At 42.2% G+C, this 19,499-nt stretch overlaps 2 protein-coding genes across 3 annotated transcripts in view; one reads left to right on the plus strand and one right to left on the minus strand.

Moving 5' to 3' along the window:
* The window catches only part of LOC140316697 (transmembrane protein 65-like), a 29,030-nt gene extending 24,436 nt beyond the window's left edge, over positions 1-4,594 (plus strand). For both annotated transcript variants that reach the window (XM_072394630.1, XM_072394629.1), the window contains exons 7-8: positions 370-475; positions 1,130-4,594. In XM_072394630.1, coding sequence (XP_072250731.1) covers positions 370-475; positions 1,130-1,279 — 256 coding nt within the window. In that variant the 3' untranslated portion in view covers positions 1,280-4,594. The remainder of the gene's footprint in view (positions 1-369; positions 476-1,129) is intronic.
* A 1,452-nt stretch (positions 4,595-6,046) lies between these two features.
* Positions 6,047-17,155, minus strand: mboat1 (membrane bound O-acyltransferase domain containing 1). The gene is made up of 13 exons (XM_072394631.1): positions 16,877-17,155; positions 16,260-16,405; positions 15,981-16,058; positions 14,230-14,325; positions 11,285-11,340; positions 11,093-11,147; positions 9,924-10,116; positions 9,322-9,514; positions 8,440-8,543; positions 8,278-8,342; positions 8,058-8,190; positions 7,750-7,901; positions 6,047-7,314 (listed from the first exon to the last, which is right to left on the minus strand). The coding sequence occupies exons 1-13, from the start codon at positions 16,964-16,966 to the stop codon at positions 7,137-7,139; spliced, it is 1,539 nt and encodes a 512-aa protein (XP_072250732.1). The 5' UTR covers positions 16,967-17,155; the 3' UTR covers positions 6,047-7,136.
* Between the last annotated feature and the right edge of the window lie 2,344 nt (positions 17,156-19,499).

Raw genomic sequence — 19,499 nt, forward strand, 5'->3', positions numbered from 1 at the left:
GATTGCTTCGTCACGCTGGGAAAGAAAAGTGTTGTTCTGCTGCTGCTTTAATGGAACGTGACGTTTGGTGCCGAGAAATATCAACAGGAGATCATTATGTGACCAGCTCCAATTCAAACACAAAGAAGCAGATGTGGATTTAATCTACATGCTAATTACAGAAGGGCCCTGAAGCCTCAACAGATGTTGATTATATGTGGTGTGAGTTTGTCTGAGTGGGACATTTTATTTTCTATTCCACGCTGAGCGATATTAATGGATCTCCGTCACGGTTCACTGAGGAGAGCTGCTTATTTTTTCAGTGTGCTGCACTTTCAAGTTTGTGGTTTTTTTTCTGTCCATCATCTGTCTGCCTCTCCTCCTCCACAGGCTGGCAGGTTATGTGGAGGCTCTGGCGTCTCGGTTGGGGATGCAGATTCCTGACCTGAGCCCAAAACAGGCGGATATGTGGCAGACGAGGGTCAGCTGTCACACGGTGCGTACGACAAAGTGTCTCCCTCCTAATCCGAGTGGATCCCTGAGTTTGTTCACCACAACTTAATTTCTTCGATAGTATCATAGATGTTTATTGGCTGTGTAATGCAGTTGTAACCATTAAACCAGGTTAACTCTTTGCGCATTGACAACAGGAAGCCAATTCCATGTGATGCTCCCTTTGAATCGCTGTCATACTGAGGGGAAAATTTGGCCCGAAGGATTTTTAATATGCTCTGACTGCTGAAGTGTGAAATGCAATTAGTTTGAACGATTGTAGTCACACTGAAAGGTGACTAACAGAGCCAACTGTTTTAGGAGGTCAGGAAATACATGTCAAAGCAGGAAGAGAAATCTTTTGACATTCAAAATGTTTGATTTTCTCAAAGCCTTTGTTTGTTCTGTCTCATTCCAAAGCGATTAGGTGTGGCATGAAAAGCTTTAGCACAATAAAGTAATGATGGTCTAAATGCTCCGGCCAGACAGACCCAGCTTAGATTAACAAAGAGAACAGAGCAAAGGTAGCATCCTCCAAAATAAGGTCTGTGTAAACGAGTGGTAAAGCTGAAATGTGTCTATCTGTGGGTCACTTTCTGACTTGGCGAGGATGCATCACGTCGCTGTTTTCTTCTTCCCTCCATCCTCCTCCACGCAGGGTAAAGCCATCGGCGTGGGTATCGGCTGCATCCTCGGTATGTTTCCCCTTCTCTTCTTCAAGGACGACGACAAGAAGAAGGAAGGCCAGGCAGAGGCGGAGGAGGAATCGCAGTCACCACCTGCTCCAACAGAGGGCAGCAAAAACTGAAACTTGCAACCCCCTCAAGACAGATGCTCCTTGGTATCCATGAGAATGCTGAACTAATACTGGACTTCCACGGCCACTGGAGTGTAAGGAAAACTGGCAAATGACCAGGCACTTAACAGAAATTAGTCAAACTATGTGAAGTATTCTTTGAAGGATTTTCGATGATATTTGATTGCAGACTCTGAAACTAAACACAGGAAGGAGGTCATCTCTTGAAGAGACGGGATTCGACTGATGCGCCATAACTTCACCTCGTCCTCACCGGCTGACACGGATTTATTTATCTAACATTACAGCGGGCTCACTCCTGCTCCGAGTCTGTTCAAACGGTTCCGAAGCTTTGACTGTAGATGCTTAAATGGAAGGAAGGGGCGCGAAAGGTTGACGGATCCCTAAAATGTCACAAGAAGTTTAGGAACCAGTGCAATGAAACAAAACAACGTTAGAACTCACTCAGAGACGAATCTGACAGAAATCTTCGGTCAGTCAGATTGATTTAGAGTTTAAATTATGCTCTGATGATATTTTGTGTCTCCCGCTCAGTCGTGACGGTCATGAATCAAGGCGGTAGCGCCTTCGGTTTAGAAGGAATTCCATGACTGGCCGTCGAACGCGTGATAGCTTCTTACTTTCTTTTTTTAATTTTTTTTTATTAAACCTTCTCAAATGGCTCCCTTTTGAAAGATATGCAACAGTTTTACTAAATCTTTTAGCGTTTTGAAGCAGTTTGAAGAAAAACAGAAGAGGGAAATGGGGAAATACAAACATTTCACCAGCTGAGACCTCCCATTTGCACTGAAGCCCACCATCCTCCGCTCCAATACCACATGATTTGTCAGATATAACCCGATCTCTTGTCCAGAAACTCACCACTGCAGTTTAGCTGGTTAAAAACTTTCATTTACCGTTTTGAGAGGCTCTTTCTGCTTGTACTAACGCACAATTTCTTCCAGTAACTCTACTGTTCTACTCTGCTGTACTGCCCTCTTCTGGTTGACAGAGGGAGTGTTTGTTTTCTTAAAGTTTAGTAGAGCAGCTTCCACAGCCCTGCGTGATTGATTGTCCACCCGTTTACTGCTCCTCGTAAAGTATCCAAGTTCAGCCTAAGAAAAGTTTCTTAAGATAGCCTAACTTTATTCCTATATAATTATTTCCTCTTGATATACTCTCAAGGCAATCTACAGGTTTTATTTTTTCTTCTTATTGTGATGTTGTTGGCACAGCCCACTCATTTCACAGCCACACTGAAGTCTTTCTTAGGAGTTGAATCTGTCTAGAAATGAGATGGAAGGAAGCAGTCATTTTTCTCTTAATATGCATATTTATGTAAGTTGTTAATATGCATCTATCTCAAAGGGAAATGTCAAGGAAGGAGACTATTTGCCACGACAAAGTACATCTTCTCGTCTACATTTTCCAACACTTTTCTCTGACGGGAAGGCTGTTACAGCTCCTCCCCACATTCGCTAAACGTGCTAAAAAAACTCCCAAAGAAGACTTACCTTGTGCGTGATCGTTCCAGCTGTGTGAGATTGAGATACTTAAGAGAGATGAAAAATGTACAAAGAAATGAACATATTTATTAAGTTGGGATTTTTGATCTGATTGCTTGATTTCCACCTTGCATGCACTGTAATAAAAATTTAAGACTAAGACTGAATAAATAAAAAAAAACTAACAAAAAAAAAACAACCCTGAGTGTGACCCTAAGCTTTTACAGCACAACATGTAAATCACTGGAGGCCAACAAGAGAGAAACGGGAAACTGCAGAATGTATGTTGGGACATTCTGTGGACGGTTCAGGATGATGAAAAGAATCTCATGAAAAATGACTGCTGGATTGTGTTTACAATGGTTGTAACTATTTGTCTCCTCGAGTTGTTTCACTAAAATGCCTGCCTTGGGGATTTGGGCTCCATTTTAAGGTTGCAGTCAGTCGTAGAGAGGAAAAAAAAAGGATAAATTCTTACTTACGGAGCCTGTTGCCCTTTCACAGACTCTTTTCACTACATTGCGAAAGATATTTGTGATTGGAAAGAAGGCAAACAAGGTTTACAATTTAAAAATTTAGATTTAGGTTTGAAATGTGAAATCAAAGCTGAATGAAAAAGCACATGAACTCAGTACCAGTTGTTTATTACAGCATGCAAGCAAAACATGACTTCTTAAGGCACCATTCTGATTGAGTTGTAGAATGCTGTGATTTGGTTGCTTATATGTTGATCTAGAAAAAAAATGCAGCGACACAAAGCTAGAGTTTCTCTGAGAGTTTTTAGTTTGGTGTCATGGCCTGGAGGTGGCACCGTTTTGTTCCAGCAATCCTTCAGACTCGAGTTAAAATACAGATAGATGAATAGAAATAGAAAGCACAAAAATCCTTTACTGTATAGGAGGGTTTGTGGGGGTTTTTTTTCTGGCAGGGGATCCAAAATAGACTTTCAGTTAAAAAATGAATAAATAAAAAACAAAGACAAATATAATATGACGGCAAAAATGTGAACAGCCGGACTTTGTGTGATGTTTTCGGTTATCTGCTGTTAGAACTATCGCAGCATGCATGAAAATGTCTTGCAGGTTCGACGACTTTTGCCTTTTTAAAAACTGAATTGTTCATTCTTTTTTTACCTTCTCATTTGCACGTTTAACTCCAAGTCAGACGAGCTGTAACTTTTACTCAAATACGAGATGGTTTATAGTTTATGCTATAGAGCCACGAACAGCAGGTGAATTCTGTCCTGACAGAAGATTTCTAAACTGCCAGAGCAGAAAGTACAAGATGAGCGCACAATGAGCCAAACTGAACTGGATCTCCCTGTTCCAGCTGCAGGATTTGCAAAAGTTGAGAAGAGAGCAGTGCAGGAAAAAAACCCAAAACTGACTGGTTGTGTTTGCCAAATCTGTGTGTTCATGTACTACCTTGTATTGCAGTTGTGTAACAACAGAAGATCAATGTTTGTTGTCATCTTTAACCCCCCATCTTTCCTCTGAGCTGTTGTGAGTTTTCCCTGAACACGGGCGGAATCAAAACATGGCGACACACACGCTCACAGAGGACTTTGTGTCAGAGGGGGGATGCATGCGACACGAGGGACACAGAGAAAGGCTCTTTGAGAATATCATCGGCGGTGAAACAGCTTGGGAGACGCGTCGCATGGAGAGGGTTTTACATGATGCTGGAGTCTGTGAGCACGAACACAAAAAGTGACGACCAAAGGATGTGTTTCATCTGAAAGGTTTATTATCAGACACGGATATTAACAATGATCCAACTTTAAAAACAATGATCAAACTCAGTTAAATAAAAATCTGCCTGATGTGTGTTTCACTGAAGCTTTATTTCTCCAACCTTTAACTCTTCGCCACTCGCTACTTCCTCCGTATAAAACAATACTAAAATGTGGCGGTGGCGTCATGACAAAACATCACACGCATACAAACGCGCCTTCACAGTCAGTACATTTAGATAATACGCACACGCAACACAAAACAAACTAAAATCAAAAGGTTTAGTCATACAAATAGCTGCTCATTCTGACATTCACTGATATTGTACATGTGCCACTCGTATTTCCTTCCCCTGCTCCAAAAACACATCAACACATGTGGACAAATGGTGCCGCCAACATATTATTTCAACATCAAATCTTAAGGTTATTACCACTTCCATACTCATTATCAGGAGATTTGTTTCACATTTTTATGTTATAGCAAAACCATAGTTTAGGAGGGAGGGGGCTTCATACTGCAGGACTCCCGCCCCAAGGTGTTAGCATGCAATCAGCCTTCAACGCTGGATTACCATCAGATTCAGGTATAAATGTTAAAAAACGGCGGGCAAAATGACATCTTGCAAAGAAATCTTCAGTTCATCGGTCCTCATAGATTCGATTGCTCGGTTAACTCCACCAGAGGTACTCGTGTGCATTGAAACAGTAACATAATCACCAAAACAACGGTGGCATCGTTAAACTTTAAAATAACTGCAGATTTAATAAGAAATGGAATCGTTCCAAGTGGCCAGTGGAGACCAAAAATGTGTTGGTTTGCATGGTAAACGTTTGTTGCTCCTGTTGAAAGTCGTGACTTTTTCTTCTGGAGTGATCATTCCGAAAGTGTTCATTTAACTTGTGCCCCCCCCCCCCCCCCCTTCATTATGCCACCACTTATCAGTGAAATGAATCCGTAACCCAGCAACCCTTCATCAGTTAGGATTTCCTCTTCTTCTTCTACACCTTTTTTTTTTTGTCTTTGAAAAGCTCAACTCTGATTGTGTCCCAGACAGAAAATGTGTTTTCAATGACATTTTCAAGCATGATGCAGTTTGTCTTCACCAGGCATTGCTGCATCATGGCCTGTTAGCATTTCTAGCAATCCTTATTATAAAATATAAATATGTGTGCAGTTGAAAGGTTTACTAGTCCACAGATAGCACCGTTAACCGAACCACTTGTAAAAACCCAGCCCTCTTTTATCTGAGCCAAAACTGTTGACAGCACAAAGAAAGAAAATAACTTAAAAAGGTGATGAATCTCTTTGTATTCCTCTACTGTGGTTAGGTCTAATGTTTCAGCGGCTTCAGCTGTGCGAGGGTAAAATAAAGCGGAAAAAAAGAGACAGCAGCAGAAGAACATGCTGAAGTCTGGTAGTTTCAGTCAGTTTTCAGAAGACTCGCTTTCATTATTTCACTCCGGCTCAGTTCAGTCAGTAAAACAGCCACCAGATGTCTCTGTTCAATCAAACCCTCAGTCTGACAGAAAAGCACAGAATGAGCACTGTGCTCCCACCGAGAGAATGCCGATTGCTTTTTCTGTCGTCTTTTTCAACCGAATGTTCAAACGTTCTTCTTCTTAAGTCCCCCTCCCCTGCTTTTTGTCCACTTGCCGTCTGTCATGGTAACAGGTAACCAGCCGTTACATTTTTCTTTATATTTACAGGAATACAGTCGAAGTTTCTGCTTTTTCCTAGAATTCTAATCAAGTTATCTTCTTCTTTTTCTCCTTCTATAGGACAGACTCCTCACCTGGAGGAGCTGCCATCCTGCCTCAAAGACTTTTCCAGGGCAGTAATGGTTAAAAGTTAGCTTTTCATTTCAGACATTAAGCAGTGTGAATAATACTGACACAGGGTCCCTGATGGGTTGGGCATGTAACTTTGGGCACACACACACAAATACAGTATCCTATGGGTAAAATGGGTGCAGCTCTCTCCCCTTTTGGTATGCTCTTTTGTGGTCTCACAAGGGCAGCCTTTGTGTACCATCACAGTGTGGCTGAGGGCATGCATGTCTGATAGAGTATGTGCATATTTCCTTCCTAATGCCTGTTTATGGATGACTTTTTGTGTATGTGTCCTGGTATTTGTGGCCGGCCTATGCGCTGCCCTCCCACAGCGCTGGCTTCGATCCCACCCGTCAGCACGGATCGAGGACAGGGAATGAAAGTGAGCCTGGTTTCTCTCTCCACATTGTTGTATTGTTGTTGAAGCAGGCGCTGGTGTTGAGGTGGGCATGTAGGGGAGGAGGCTGCAGGGAGTGGGAGCAGGTGGGAGGGAAAGTTGAGGGAGGCCAGCGCTCTGGCAGTGGTGGCACAAGAGCGATTCCCTCAGCTAATGTTTCTCTTTACTATATGCCTCCCAGGCTCATGTAATGTCTTAATCTAACAGGACAGAAGGCTCTCCTTGTGTGCATCCAGCGCCATGGGTATAAAATCCTGCATTGTACTGTTCCAGAAAAGTTTTTGTCCTATGTCTTTACTCTGTATTGTCTCAAAAGAATAAGTACGCAGTGTTTTCCACTTTAAGTAGGCTGAGCGGCCTCTATAGATCCTCGCCGGGTAAAAACACGCAAAGAAGGGATTTTCAGTCTACTTTGTTGGAATGAAAAGGCTGGCGCTTGGCTGGGCATGAAGCTGGGACGGAGGAGGAGGAGACGGGGGGAAACGATTTGGTGGTGGCAGAGGGTTCTCTGGGTTTATGTTTCCCACTCAGAGCGATTGCAGCCAGAATGCTGATGATGTGCACATGGAAGTACATCGACCTGGGGGGGGGTGGAAAAACTGAGTTAGGCTTCTCAAACTGTCCCATTTCTGTACTGTAAGGAGAAAGGTAGGAAAATGTGACATGATAAGGGCCCCCGCTGGCATGGTGGGTTTCGACATATCTATACGTCACCAGAAGCCTCAGAGCATTAATTTGCCTTCTTTTCATATCAGTTTTGAGCTCCTCTGAAATACTTTCCTGAAATGCACATTGCAGAAAAGACCATCCGCAAACTGTGCAAAATATACAAGCCCACAAAATCATTACCATCCCGTACAACTGAGACAGAATGCAAATCAAAACTAACGACTCAAGACTCAGATGCACTGGAAGTCGCGCCTGAGACAGACGTTTATCGACTGTTTAACACGCAAAACTTACTCAGAACATTCCACGAATTAGGATAAGTTGATAAAAGCTGGGTTGGACATACCTGTAATAAACCACGGTTTTGTCGACTGAAAGAAGAAGAAAAGGCATGACAGTGTAGCAGATGGCCAGCTGCGTGGCTGCCCATGTTAAGATGTCGTAACCAAGCTTCATGACCCTGGAGCCCAGGAAGTAGTGCCGGACAGACTTCCGTATCTGGTGAGGAATACATTACTGCTTATACACAAGTTTAATTCTACAGTATTTATTATCATAATGTAGTCTTTCAGTTTCAATAAGACGTTCTTTTTGTTTCTTCCGGTGGTGCACGTGTGCACTTGTTTGAATTGCTAGAAGTGAAGGATTACTCACAGCTCGTGCTGCCATGGTGATGGGGATAGCGGTGAGGAAGGTGAAGTAGTACCCTGGATAAACACCGTGCCACAGGGCGGACAGGATGAAGGTCATCGCTAACCGGTGCTTAGGGGCTCTGTCATAGCATACTCTGAAAAGAGGAAGAAATAACAAGATTTACATTTGAAATCGTCTGTGAAATTAAAGAAAAGAAAAAAGAGCCCCGTCTCGCACTCACATTTTGAGCCAGATTCCGGTTTGGATATTCCAGTTGTCTATGAAAGTCTTGAAACTGGTTGCTGTCTGAAAAACAGATGAGTAGCTCTAGTTAGTTTAGTGCTTTTTTTTGTTTTCTTTTGGCCATGTTTTTATCTTTTATCATGTGAAAACGTGGGGATACCTCAATCCTGATGATGTTGAGATTGGAGATGAGGTCCCAGGATGGCTTTCCACTTTCATCCATTCCCAGGAAACCATAACCCGCTGCGTTGTTCACAGCATCAGCTGACGACACAGAGAAAACAATTACACAACTACTGATGCAAAGAAAAGAAAAATCTCTCTTACACGTGTCCCCTACATACAGTTCCATTTCCAATTAGTGAGGATACTGTATGTAATGTTATTAAAAACAGCAATTAGTCAGTCAGAAATGTAATCGGGTACAAAACAAGCACACGAGAGAGGCTAATAAGTAAAGACGGAGAGGGATTTGCCACTCTATAAAAGTCTGTGGGCAAATAGTTCAACAAAATAAAAATATTTCTCTTGTTAATGGCAACGTCGGGCCCTCAGGCAACATTTCAGAAAAAACTGACACAATTCTGTTGAGGAAACCACAAAATGAGCTAAAAATACACCTGAAAACCTTTGTCAGTCATACGCCTGAGCTCATTTATTCATGTATAAATTTGTAACCAGAGCACAGTTTAAAAGCCAGCCTCTGTGATGGTATGGAGATGCACTGGTACACGTTGGTGCACATTATATGGGTAACCAGGACAACCATGAGGGCACCATTTACACTGAATAAAAGATTTTAGAGTTGATCTCATCAGCTTCTAAAAGCTCACAGCCTTTAGTTAAAAGGAGAGGCGATGCAACACAGTAGTAAACATGTCCCTCTCCAAAACTCTTTAAAACATGTTACTGGCATCAATTTCAAATATATTTGCACTGTTTTTAACTACATATAAAGTGTGCTTCCTGTCCAGACTTCTTCGGAAAAAATGAGAATTGGCCAACTATAACTAAAACACACACACACACACACACAGCTCACCTAGTGTCCAGGCAAAGTAGAATTTGGGTCTTGCCGCTTGTATGGAGAAAAAAGCATAAGTGAGCCTGGTCAGGAAGGGGGTGTGGCTGACAAAGTCCGGTTCGACGTTGGCTTTTATCGGCAAGGATCGAGTCACAGTGAGGAAGAAGAGCATACAGCCGCAGCAGACCAGCAGTTTTCGACAGACAGCATTCTAGAAGAGATCACAGACAACTACTGAGCATCGATGGAGGCACTCATTACATCCATACATCGTGACTTCTGGACAGCTCAAGTCACTCCAAAATGAGCCGAGACCAGAAGGAATAATTTACATTTAAGACCAAGATTAAATACTGATTTGTGGTCGCGGTTCATTTGACCAGTCGACGGTGCACATGAAGCTTTTTAAATGACTTTGCTCTAGTTTGGCTGGTGTTGCCTCCTTAAACTTAAATAACTACGAAGGAACAAGTAGAATTACTTCCTAATTAGCATATCAGGCGGGGTAAATATACTTCTGATATTTCTAGATAATATGAGATAATAAAAAGCAGCATCTCCTGATATTACAACAATGATCTCTGTAAGTGAAGCAACACGACATGAATTTGTGAACTTACAAGAGGCGATACATCTGGAGTCTTATCGTAGCCGTTCTGCCCGTTGCATGTGCCAGTGTGCTGCCTGAGCCTCCTGCTGATGTGTCTGCCCTCGATGAAGTCTGTGTAGTCCTTATAGTTGCTGCACGGCCCCACCAAGACACTCAGGAAGTTCAGATTATAACTCAGGTACTCAATGAGAGAAGGCCTCGCCCTGCAGAGAGAATAAGAAAAAGCCCTGAAAACCAGGCAGAAAAGACCAGAAGAGCACATCGCTTCAGGTTCACATCACAGCCACTTGTCTCCTTTAGATTGAGTGTGAGAAGTGCATTTATGTAATTTATCTTTAAATGAAAGTGAAAATATGAAGAATGGGTCCTGTAAACCTGCGCTATTGCTCCGAAGGTTAGTTTAAATTAGACTGTTAAATATTTTTATTTTTTTTTTTCCATAATTTTGTCCTTTCATTTGGCTCCAATTGTTGCAGTTACACAGCATTTAAGAGCGTTCCTGAACTGCTCATGAAATGTAACCAATTTCAAAAACTGAAGAACCACCACATCATCGGTTATGAGCAGCTGGGCTTCTGTTTGTTAAGACAGGAACAAACCAGTTGCATATTTAAGGCAGGATAGCCAGACCCGCTGAGTGAAACTGGAATCAGGATAAATCAGATCACATTTTACAGGTGGCACAGGAATCTTAACATACGGTAACAAACATCTGCCAGTCTAGAAGTGCAGGGGTTATCATACATCTTATGATTTCTTTTGGACATGATGCATTTTAAAGTTGCATGCATGGTGCAATTACGAGAGAGATTTTGTCAACTGGCATGCAGAAAAATGTAGTGTTTCATGCAAGATGATGCCTCATTTCTAAGTTCCCACCATGCTTTTTCTATGAAGAAGCTATTCACCATATTTCATCTCCGTGTCACTGTCCTTCGTGGCTAAAGGAAAAGAAAGAGTTATTTCTTCTTTGAAATAGTTAATCCCATTCTGTAAGTTACACGACAGACACCACAAAGGTAAGTCACAGCAAATCAGAGGCCTCCCATTTCTAATAATAATCAAAGTATCCGTGTCCTTGTGTCTCCCCCCAAGTAGCATATGATGCACCACTATATAAGAAAAAAAAAAAGGAGTGATCAGTTTCTTAAAAAATTGATGCCCAAAGTAAAAACTTACTTTACTGCCATAAGCCTCTGCTCCGACGTCAGTTGTTCACTTTTCTTACACATACCTAAAGAAGAGAAGTCATTGCTGTAATTCGTCTTTTTTCTCGTCCTCCTTTACACGACCATGAATAAGTGTGACGGGAAGCGTCAGTGACGATTAGACTGCACGCATGTTATGTGCGTATCCGCTCATTTGTCTTACCGTCATGCAGCTGAAAAGCCAGTGTGGTGATCTTCTGGGTCACTATCATCAAAGGTCTGAGCAGGAAAAAAAAAAAAAAAAGGAGGCACATTCATTTGTTGATTATGATGATTACAGAGATTTGGGAAATTGATGTTGTCCCACTGCAGCGAGTAAAAGAACAGGCATGCAGATACACAGCATGGTGAAACTAAGCAATAACAGCCATTAATATGCTGGGGTATGTAGAAAAGTACTGTTCGGGCCCAGCAACTTCTGCAGTCTACAGCAGATCTGTTGGGAAAACAGGGGTCGGAAATTACAGTCAACAGTGCACAGTTGATAATTAGAATGTGAGTGCAGTAGTGTGATGAGTAAATAAAGACAGCTCATGTGACGGGATGTCAAGGCAGGATGTGTTCTACCAGCAAGTCTGTCGACAGTTACCGTACATACAGAGGGTTATTATTGTAGGGCTTCAGAGCAGAATCCCCTCATTTACAAACACGCATGCACATCTCGGGAGTTTAGTGGTCCAGAAACCACAAACACCCGGCGACTAAAATGTGGCAAAAAGGGATAAGGTCAGCTGCTGAGCTGTCTTTCGTGTCTGCTCGACCCCTACAGAGAGGGGATCATGTGTGTCTGCTGTGCTGTGGGGGCATCAGGCATCATTTAGATCCAATTGTCCCTTTAAAAGGGAAGAGTCACTGCAAATCAATATAAAGCCGAGAGATTCATCTTCAGATGAGAGGATGCCAGCAGCAGAATGGGATTTTTTTTTTTTTTTTTTTAAGACTTGTAGAATCAATGCCAAGCTGTTCTAACCCACAGATTTACAGATCCTGTTGCCTTTGTCACCCGAATGCTCTGATCTTTTAGCAGTCAAATGGATTGCAGTGGGTTTTAGCCTGACAAAAGCCAGCTTGTTACCAGCAGGCAACTCTCACAAGGTTTCACGGCAAGAATGACTGAAAATGCTCTCAGCGTTAGAGGCAGAGACCGTGGCAGCTCTGCGAGCAGCATTTCGCCTGATCAGCAGGCGCTTTTAGGGAAAGAGAGCACTTTTTGGTGATTTCATTTACTGGCTGACCAATGTCAAACAAAGCCCCACCCCAGTTGGAGGCTGCTAAGCCTCTGTGTGAGGCTACAGAATTTATTTTCTCTTGTGAATCACTTCATTCTTTTCAAGTAGAGGCGAAATCAGGTCACTTATCAAACCAGTGTGATTCATTCCAGTCCCTAGAGTTTTACTGAATCATCATCCTTCTCTGAAACCTGCACTGCCGCATCTGCATGCCCAAAAGTTCATTACGCTAACAGAATAGTGCTAATAAGAGCGGTCACTCTTCAAATCATGCAGTTTTTCCCCGAACGCGATTGCAGTGCCGTAAAGGGTTGAGATGGAATGCTTGGGGCTTCAGCAACCCACAATACAGAAAAAAAATGCTCATAGTAAAGAAACAGTGAAGTCAAATAAGCCTGAGATAAAAAAAAAAAAAAACTCTCTGTCTCAAGAATGTGTGTGTGTGCACAAAGCATATAAACCCCATCTCTCTGACACACAGACGCGCCCTCTCACACACTCGCACACTGGCTCCTGTCTGTGAGTGGGCTGCATTGTGTGCACAGCATGGAAAGCTGTGGAAGAGAGGGGCCGGCCGTGCGGCTGGCAGTGCCAGCTCAGTGAGAGTTGGCACTGGGCTTTTAAGAAACACTGAGGGTGCTGCCCAGCATGTGCACCACTGTGGCCTACAAACCCGTTTTTTTCCTCGAGACTGCAGCGTTGGCGTAGCGGATAGGAGTTTGAGTTTGATGGCACCTCTGTTGCGTTGGACAAATTGAAAAAAAACAACAGGCAACACAGACTTAGATTAGATGAGTAACACAGATTAGCTAAGAAACATCTCCCCTCAAGGAAAGCAACACGAGAAAAAACAGCTTTTTATGTCTGAAATGTGTAACCTGCGGGAAAGCTGATCAATTCATTTAATCCTGGGCAAGTAGTGAATGTAGTCTCTGAGATTCATAAGCACACATATTGGACTGATAGAAAAACTTGGAAAAAAGCTGGATCAACCAAGCCAGTTTATGACCATACCACAAGCTAGCTCAGAGTCCTGGCTGGAACCAGAGTCACGTGGAATGTAAGTGAGACTGCCAACAAATCCATTCACACTGCAACAAGGGAACGAGGCTGATGAACAGAGTGCCCCACAAAGTTAACGGCCCCCTTTTAAAAGGAGACATGCAATGGGGGAAAAAGTGTTTTTAATTCATATTCTGACGCCGACTCTTTTTCTCTCGCTTTTTGCTTTGCCATTAAAACCACATTCCCATCAACAGTCATAGATCCACTCGTGTCCTTTTTTCACAAGGTGACACACTTTCCCGAGGCCTTAATAAAGATTCTGGGACGTGCTTTTGTCTAAATAACACAGAGGAGCACCGCAGCAACTCCTTTTTCATCCTTAAATTTACACCTCTATTTCATCTGGGGTTTTTTTTTTAGGGGCTTGGAATGACCCTCTCGACTTCACTCCAACCCTCTCCTCCTCAGGGTCTGCTTCTTTGAGATGTGTACTGCTCAACAACCCTTTGGCCACTGATCTCTCCTTGAGGTACATGAGGTGCATATTTTAACAATTCGAGTCAATTTTTTAAAACATGCACCTCAGAACTCTGGCCGGTTAATAAGACAACTGAGAACTCCCTGCGATTCCTCCGTAGCGTGTCTTCTTTGTAAACTGTACGTCAGGCAAAACAAAGTTACAGTTGCCAGGTGCCAGCGAGTACTTTACCCGGCTTGTCAGTTTCACCTGTGAACAATCCGAGCTGCAAAGACAGAAAAGAAGCTGCTCTGCAACTGAAAGAACTACTATGCAGTCATCAAGAGGGTGTGGCAAGCAGATAAGGAATGGCACAAAAAAAAAAAGGAAAAAAAAAAAGATTACATTCGTCCTTACCCAGAGAAGTCGGTGGAAAGTATTCCATAGCTGAAGATGAAGGCTCGGCTCGCCTGGCACAACGTCAGATAGCCCATAGCTGTCACCATGGAGTACCTGCGTGTGGAGAAACATACATGAGCAGCACAGACAAAAAAGGCCACTGAGATGTTTTTGTTTAATCTCCTGCTGTATCATTGGATGACTCATCGGCTGCTAATGTTAAGAAACCTTCCTGATTTGTCTTCTTCCACTGATAACACTTTAGGTCATGAGTCAAGATTTAGTGGAATTGACCCTTTCAAGCTATGTACACAGTAAGTGTTGAATATGGGATTTAACAACTGGCTCCCATATTGAGCTCTTTTCTATTTTGCTTTAAGAGAAATTTAACTAAAACAAAAGCATTTCAAATTGAGCTTTGCAGCATTAAATAATGATGTCTGTGGTAAACTTCAGGTCATCAAAAAGATTTGGATTATTTAAACAATAAAAGCACCATGCCAATATTTCCCAGATGATGCAGATTTTTTTTCCTCCCACCTGCTTAAAGCCACCTTTTGAATCGAGGGAAATGTTACCGTTTGCTCTGCTCACGAAAATCCGGACACCATCACGGATGCCTTTTATCTTAAAATGCATTTAAGAAGATGCAGTGTGACACTTCCAGCTTTGCCATTTAGACATAGTCTAAGAAAAACAGGCACGTCTATGGGGTCTATGGGGTTTTGCTGCATGACAATTACAAAGTCACAGTCCATTTTCAAGGCAAGATCTTTCCAGCTTGCATTGTTTTTCTCTTCACAGAAAGGAATGTTGATGTTTAACTGTACCTGTCTAATGGTGTGCCAAATTATGACATCACTGGCAACTGAGCATATCCAGCTCAAGCTTTTAAGTACTTTTTTTGCACCTTTTCTGGCATTTATGACAACTTCTCTTGAGCAATGTGTAACGTGGTTTGTTTATCAAAGGCCACACTGGGTCTCACCTACAGTCACACGACAATACCGATCTTTATCTCGCTCTGCCTGTAGGTAATCCCTGTGCACGTGAATACCTCGGCAACAAAACCAAACCTCATTCATGTGGCTTCATTCCATAGATAAGAAAAGATAAATAAAAAGACAATAATCGATGTAGCATACAGCCAACACACACCCACGCGCATAACTAAACATGATGAAAAACAAATGCATGGACATGTACAAGGTCCCAAACATAAGCAATATAAAGGTGTCAGTGAACAGAGAGGGGGAAAAAAAACAACCGAGCAACATTTAAACACAGACACACACAAGTTGTCCTCATTGGTCAAACAGACTGGTCTGGCTGGCATATTTGGCTTCCGTTCACCTGACGGGCTTTTTATCAGCTTCATAGCTGTAGCGACAGTACTCTACTGCGGTTGCCCAACAATTCTCTTAAAAAAAAACAAAAAAAAAAACATGAATCAACCCGATCAGTGGTGCTGCCTAAAAATGAGTCCAATCTGCCCACATCACCAAACCCCCGGCCGGTGAATTGCATCGTCTCTGGCCTTGGCTTCCGGTCTCGTCCGACAAGTTCTGCCTGAACACAACAGTAACTAGAACTGCAACAATAACATGGAAATTAGATGCCTTTTTTTTTTCAGTGCTGCCACCCATCAGTTGGCATGGTGACTGAGAAACATCAGTCTAGTATGAAAGCGATGCTTCCGTCATGAAACAACAAAGGAAAAGAGGGTGTTTGGTGGAGCCTCCCTTCGAGCAATTAAAACACACACTTGCCTGTGTACATTGTTGATGTCGGCTTTGATGATGATCAAGTAGGTCGCTATCACCATGACCAGGATGTGAGCAGAGTACCTGCAAAGAAGAACACACAATCAGAAAAGAGTGCCCAAGTACTATTACTTTCTCCTCTGTGGACCCTGGTTTTCCCTCCGATAATATTGCTCCTAACTTCAAATCAAGCCACGCCACTGGATTCGTGTATGGATATGAATGGTGCAGAGTGACAAGAAAGCAGATGAATGGAGCACTGTGTGGCACAGTATCATACAGTACCATCCGAAGCAGAAGATGAGGAAAGCAACGCCAAGGAGTGTGGCGACAGCGTGCCTGACCAGGGGATTGGCATGGCCAGGACTGAGGTAGAGGCGAAACCAGAAGGCGGCGGCCAAGGCAAACAGTTGACATGCCAGAAAATTCACCTGAGGTGGGGAGAATGAGAAGAGGTGAAGATGGAGGGTGCCCAGCTTTTCCCCGAATGGTTAAAAAAAACTCCCAATTCTTATAAAGGAAGTCACTTGTTTCATCATCCTGGGTGGGAACAGTGATATAGCTATATATATATATATAACCTGAATATTTACAAGCCTCTAAGCCTTGACATAACTTACCTGCTGCCTTTTAACCACTTAGAATAGCTTTGTTGTGATATCAAGTACATTTTCACATAGTTGTCTGTAACTGTCTAACTCTGGCATGCGGGTTTCTGTTATTGCTGTTTTGGACAGACACCTTTAGGGTCTATTTCTGCGTCCGTCCATTGACACAGCGTTAACTGCCAGAGCATTTATTAATACAATTAAGAGCTATTCGAAACGCTGTGTGACCTCAGATATACGCTTTAATTCTTCCGAAAAAAACGCCATAAGGTCATCATGGGCAGTTAGTCCTACCTGGTCAAGAGGGAACTCCAAGTATTCACTGACAGGCAGCAGCCACCCGGACCCAGTGGTTTGAAAGGTCGTGTTCGCCCGCTCGCTCATCTTGCGTAGTTTCTCCGGCGTTACGCCTTCCCGCTTGTCCTTTTCGCTTCTTTTCAGATAAGCTGCTCACTATTTTCTGTTACCAAGACACATCGTTTTCATCAGAGGGCGTGTGACAAGCCAAACCAGTCTCGCTCCCAAACAAGTCACAATCCCCACGCCTCTCCAGCCTCCTCCTGATACTCTCCTCCGCGTCAAGAACAGCTGAGGCGATAAAAGATACGATTTCCGGTTACTGTATATAAGAGTAAAAGCTTTTTTTTTTTTTGGTGCGCTGTTCTTTTTTTAAAAGGTGCTTTTAACAAACGTTTAAAGTTGAAATTATGACAATAACGGAAAACAATTTAAGCTGCGCACGATTTCTAGACATAACCCTGTTCTGTAGCCTTGTCTCACCCACGCAATGTCCCTCAAAAACCCCGTCGCTACACTTAAAACACAATCTTTACATTTATTTTGTATGTTGAAGTTTTATCTATCAGCAATGTCGCAGCTAACACTAAATAAGAAGAGAAAATTTGAGCTTGTTCGGCAGCTTTGTTTCGGACAGCAATTAAACGTGAAAACTCTACTTCCGGTTTTATTTAGATTTTCTTTACAGCTTGACGACACATCAGTTAAAAAAAAGCGAATCTTTATTTTACAAGCTGTGCTTAATAAGGAAAAGTTGTTGTTGTTGTTGTTTTTTTGTTAAAAATGCGCGAGCATTACGTCTTTATCTGCGTCTATCTTTCATATTTTATATTGCATTTTATATTGTCGTAATTGTTACTGATTGAAGTGTTGTTCTGCCATCTTGACTAGGACTCTGGAGAGATTTCATAAAACACATCGGGGTCCCGTATGGCAAAATAAAGGGCAAATAAAAGAAGAAAAGGGTCATTAAAAAGGAAACTAATGCATTCCTATAAGTGTTATATAAGTCATTCAGAAAGATGATTTTCTTTGATAGGTGCTATGTGTGTGTGCAGGAAACTAGTGTAAAGATAATTTTGTTACTTTGTGAATTGCTGTGGATAAGGCACCTCCTTTTTGTAATAAGGAAAGCTTAAATGTCTCTTCAGCCTTTATTTTATCCTGCCATCACAATTCACCATCTGTTTACAGGGTACACAGGCCATGAGGACACGGGTAATGTGAAGCGTTACTTGGCCTTTAGCCCCTATAAGATATTTTACAAAGAAATCCCACTTGTGCAGCATTACTCAGAAGATCAAATTACTGTAATTGGCCAAATTCTTCAATGCTTGTATTCAGGTTGAAATGTTGGACAATAGATCGTTTGAGTATTGAAAAAAATATGCGTCCAAAATACAACCTTTACTAAAAAAGCAGAGCATTCTCTTGGTTCCCTTCTTTTATCACACAATACTCATATTGACAGAGCATTATTCTTTTCAGCTGTCCTTTCGTTTATGAGTTTTATGTATTAGTTTGGGAGCAGGACACAGCATTGACAGGTTGCCATTCACCTAATATCCTCACAGTCACACCTACAGTTGGAGTGAAATCACTGATTACCCCCAACAAACATGTGTCTGGACAAGGGCACCAAGAGAAAACTACCACAGGCACAATTAAAAAAGAGAATAGGTCATATCCAAACTGAGACGTTCCCTGATGGTGTCCTGGTAGTTGAAATGGTAGAGGACATGTGTCATGAGTCCAGGCTTGATTCAAACATGAGCCAAGAACTAGTTTCTCCTGTGAGATGTTGTGTTAAACAATACCATTGTCATCTTCAGGCAAGATGACATTTTGTCATTGAGTGTTTTAGATGACTCATGTTCACATTCAAATTCAGTCTCAGTGAGAGCCAATAGCCTGTATTTCGACTTAAACACAACAGATGGCAGCTGTGAGATTGATAATCACCTAGCATGTTGATAATAGTGCACAGGGGGTTTACTCTGTTTGAAAAAGCACTATATAGGGATGAAGCACTTTATTATGTAATTAATCTTCCTGTTCAGTGTTCTAACTCATATGTTTTTACAAAGAGGTCTGCAATGATTGCATATTCCTAACCTATGTGTTATTTCGTTTTTACTTAGTTTTTAAAAAAAAGTATTTTCTTCTTAGAGAAGGAAACATTTTTATGGTTTTCCGGGTTTCCTATGTAGGAAAATACACTATATGGGTACAAAAATAAAACATAACAAATATGCTTGTAATAATTTTAATGTTGTTATTTTGTAGGTACATTGTCGTGTTTCGGTTCTGTTTCGGGTTGCCTTCATGCTCTCTTCTTGAGAAAATGGATCACTTGCGCCACCCAACGGTCTGACCGGGAACACGCAAGGCGTGACATGTGACGTCGCCTGTTTACAACTGCCAATGAACACGTGGCGAACTACTTCTCGAGCTGTCATTGGTCAATTCAACCATAGTATGGGTGGGGATTCATCTGTGAAAGACCAATGGTGTCTGGCATGTAAATACCGTTTGAAAAATTCCCGGGAAATCTGAGTTTCGCGGGAGGGCTCTTGAGCGCGTAAACCGTATCCCTTCATTCATCAGGCCGTTTCCTGAA

The sequence above is a fragment of the Leuresthes tenuis genome, unplaced genomic scaffold (assembly GCF_036924035.1).
Source record: "Leuresthes tenuis unplaced genomic scaffold, fLeuTen1.0.hap1 SCAF_10, whole genome shotgun sequence".
Lineage (NCBI taxonomy): Eukaryota > Metazoa > Chordata > Actinopteri > Atheriniformes > Atherinopsidae > Leuresthes > Leuresthes tenuis.

Bases quoted from the DNA above. Each gene is read 5' to 3' on its own strand.
- mboat1 (XM_072394631.1), bottom strand. From the start codon at position 16,966: ATGAGCGAGCGGGCGAACACGACCTTTCAAACCACTGGGTCCGGGTGG. The intron at 14,326-15,980 runs GCAAGTGTGTGT...CTCCACACGCAG, and splicing joins GACATCAACAATGTACACAG to GTACTCCATGGTGACAGCTA. The intron at 7,315-7,749 runs GTATGTCCAACC...ACCCCCCCCCAG, and splicing joins AAAACCGTGGTTTATTACAG to GTCGATGTACTTCCATGTGC.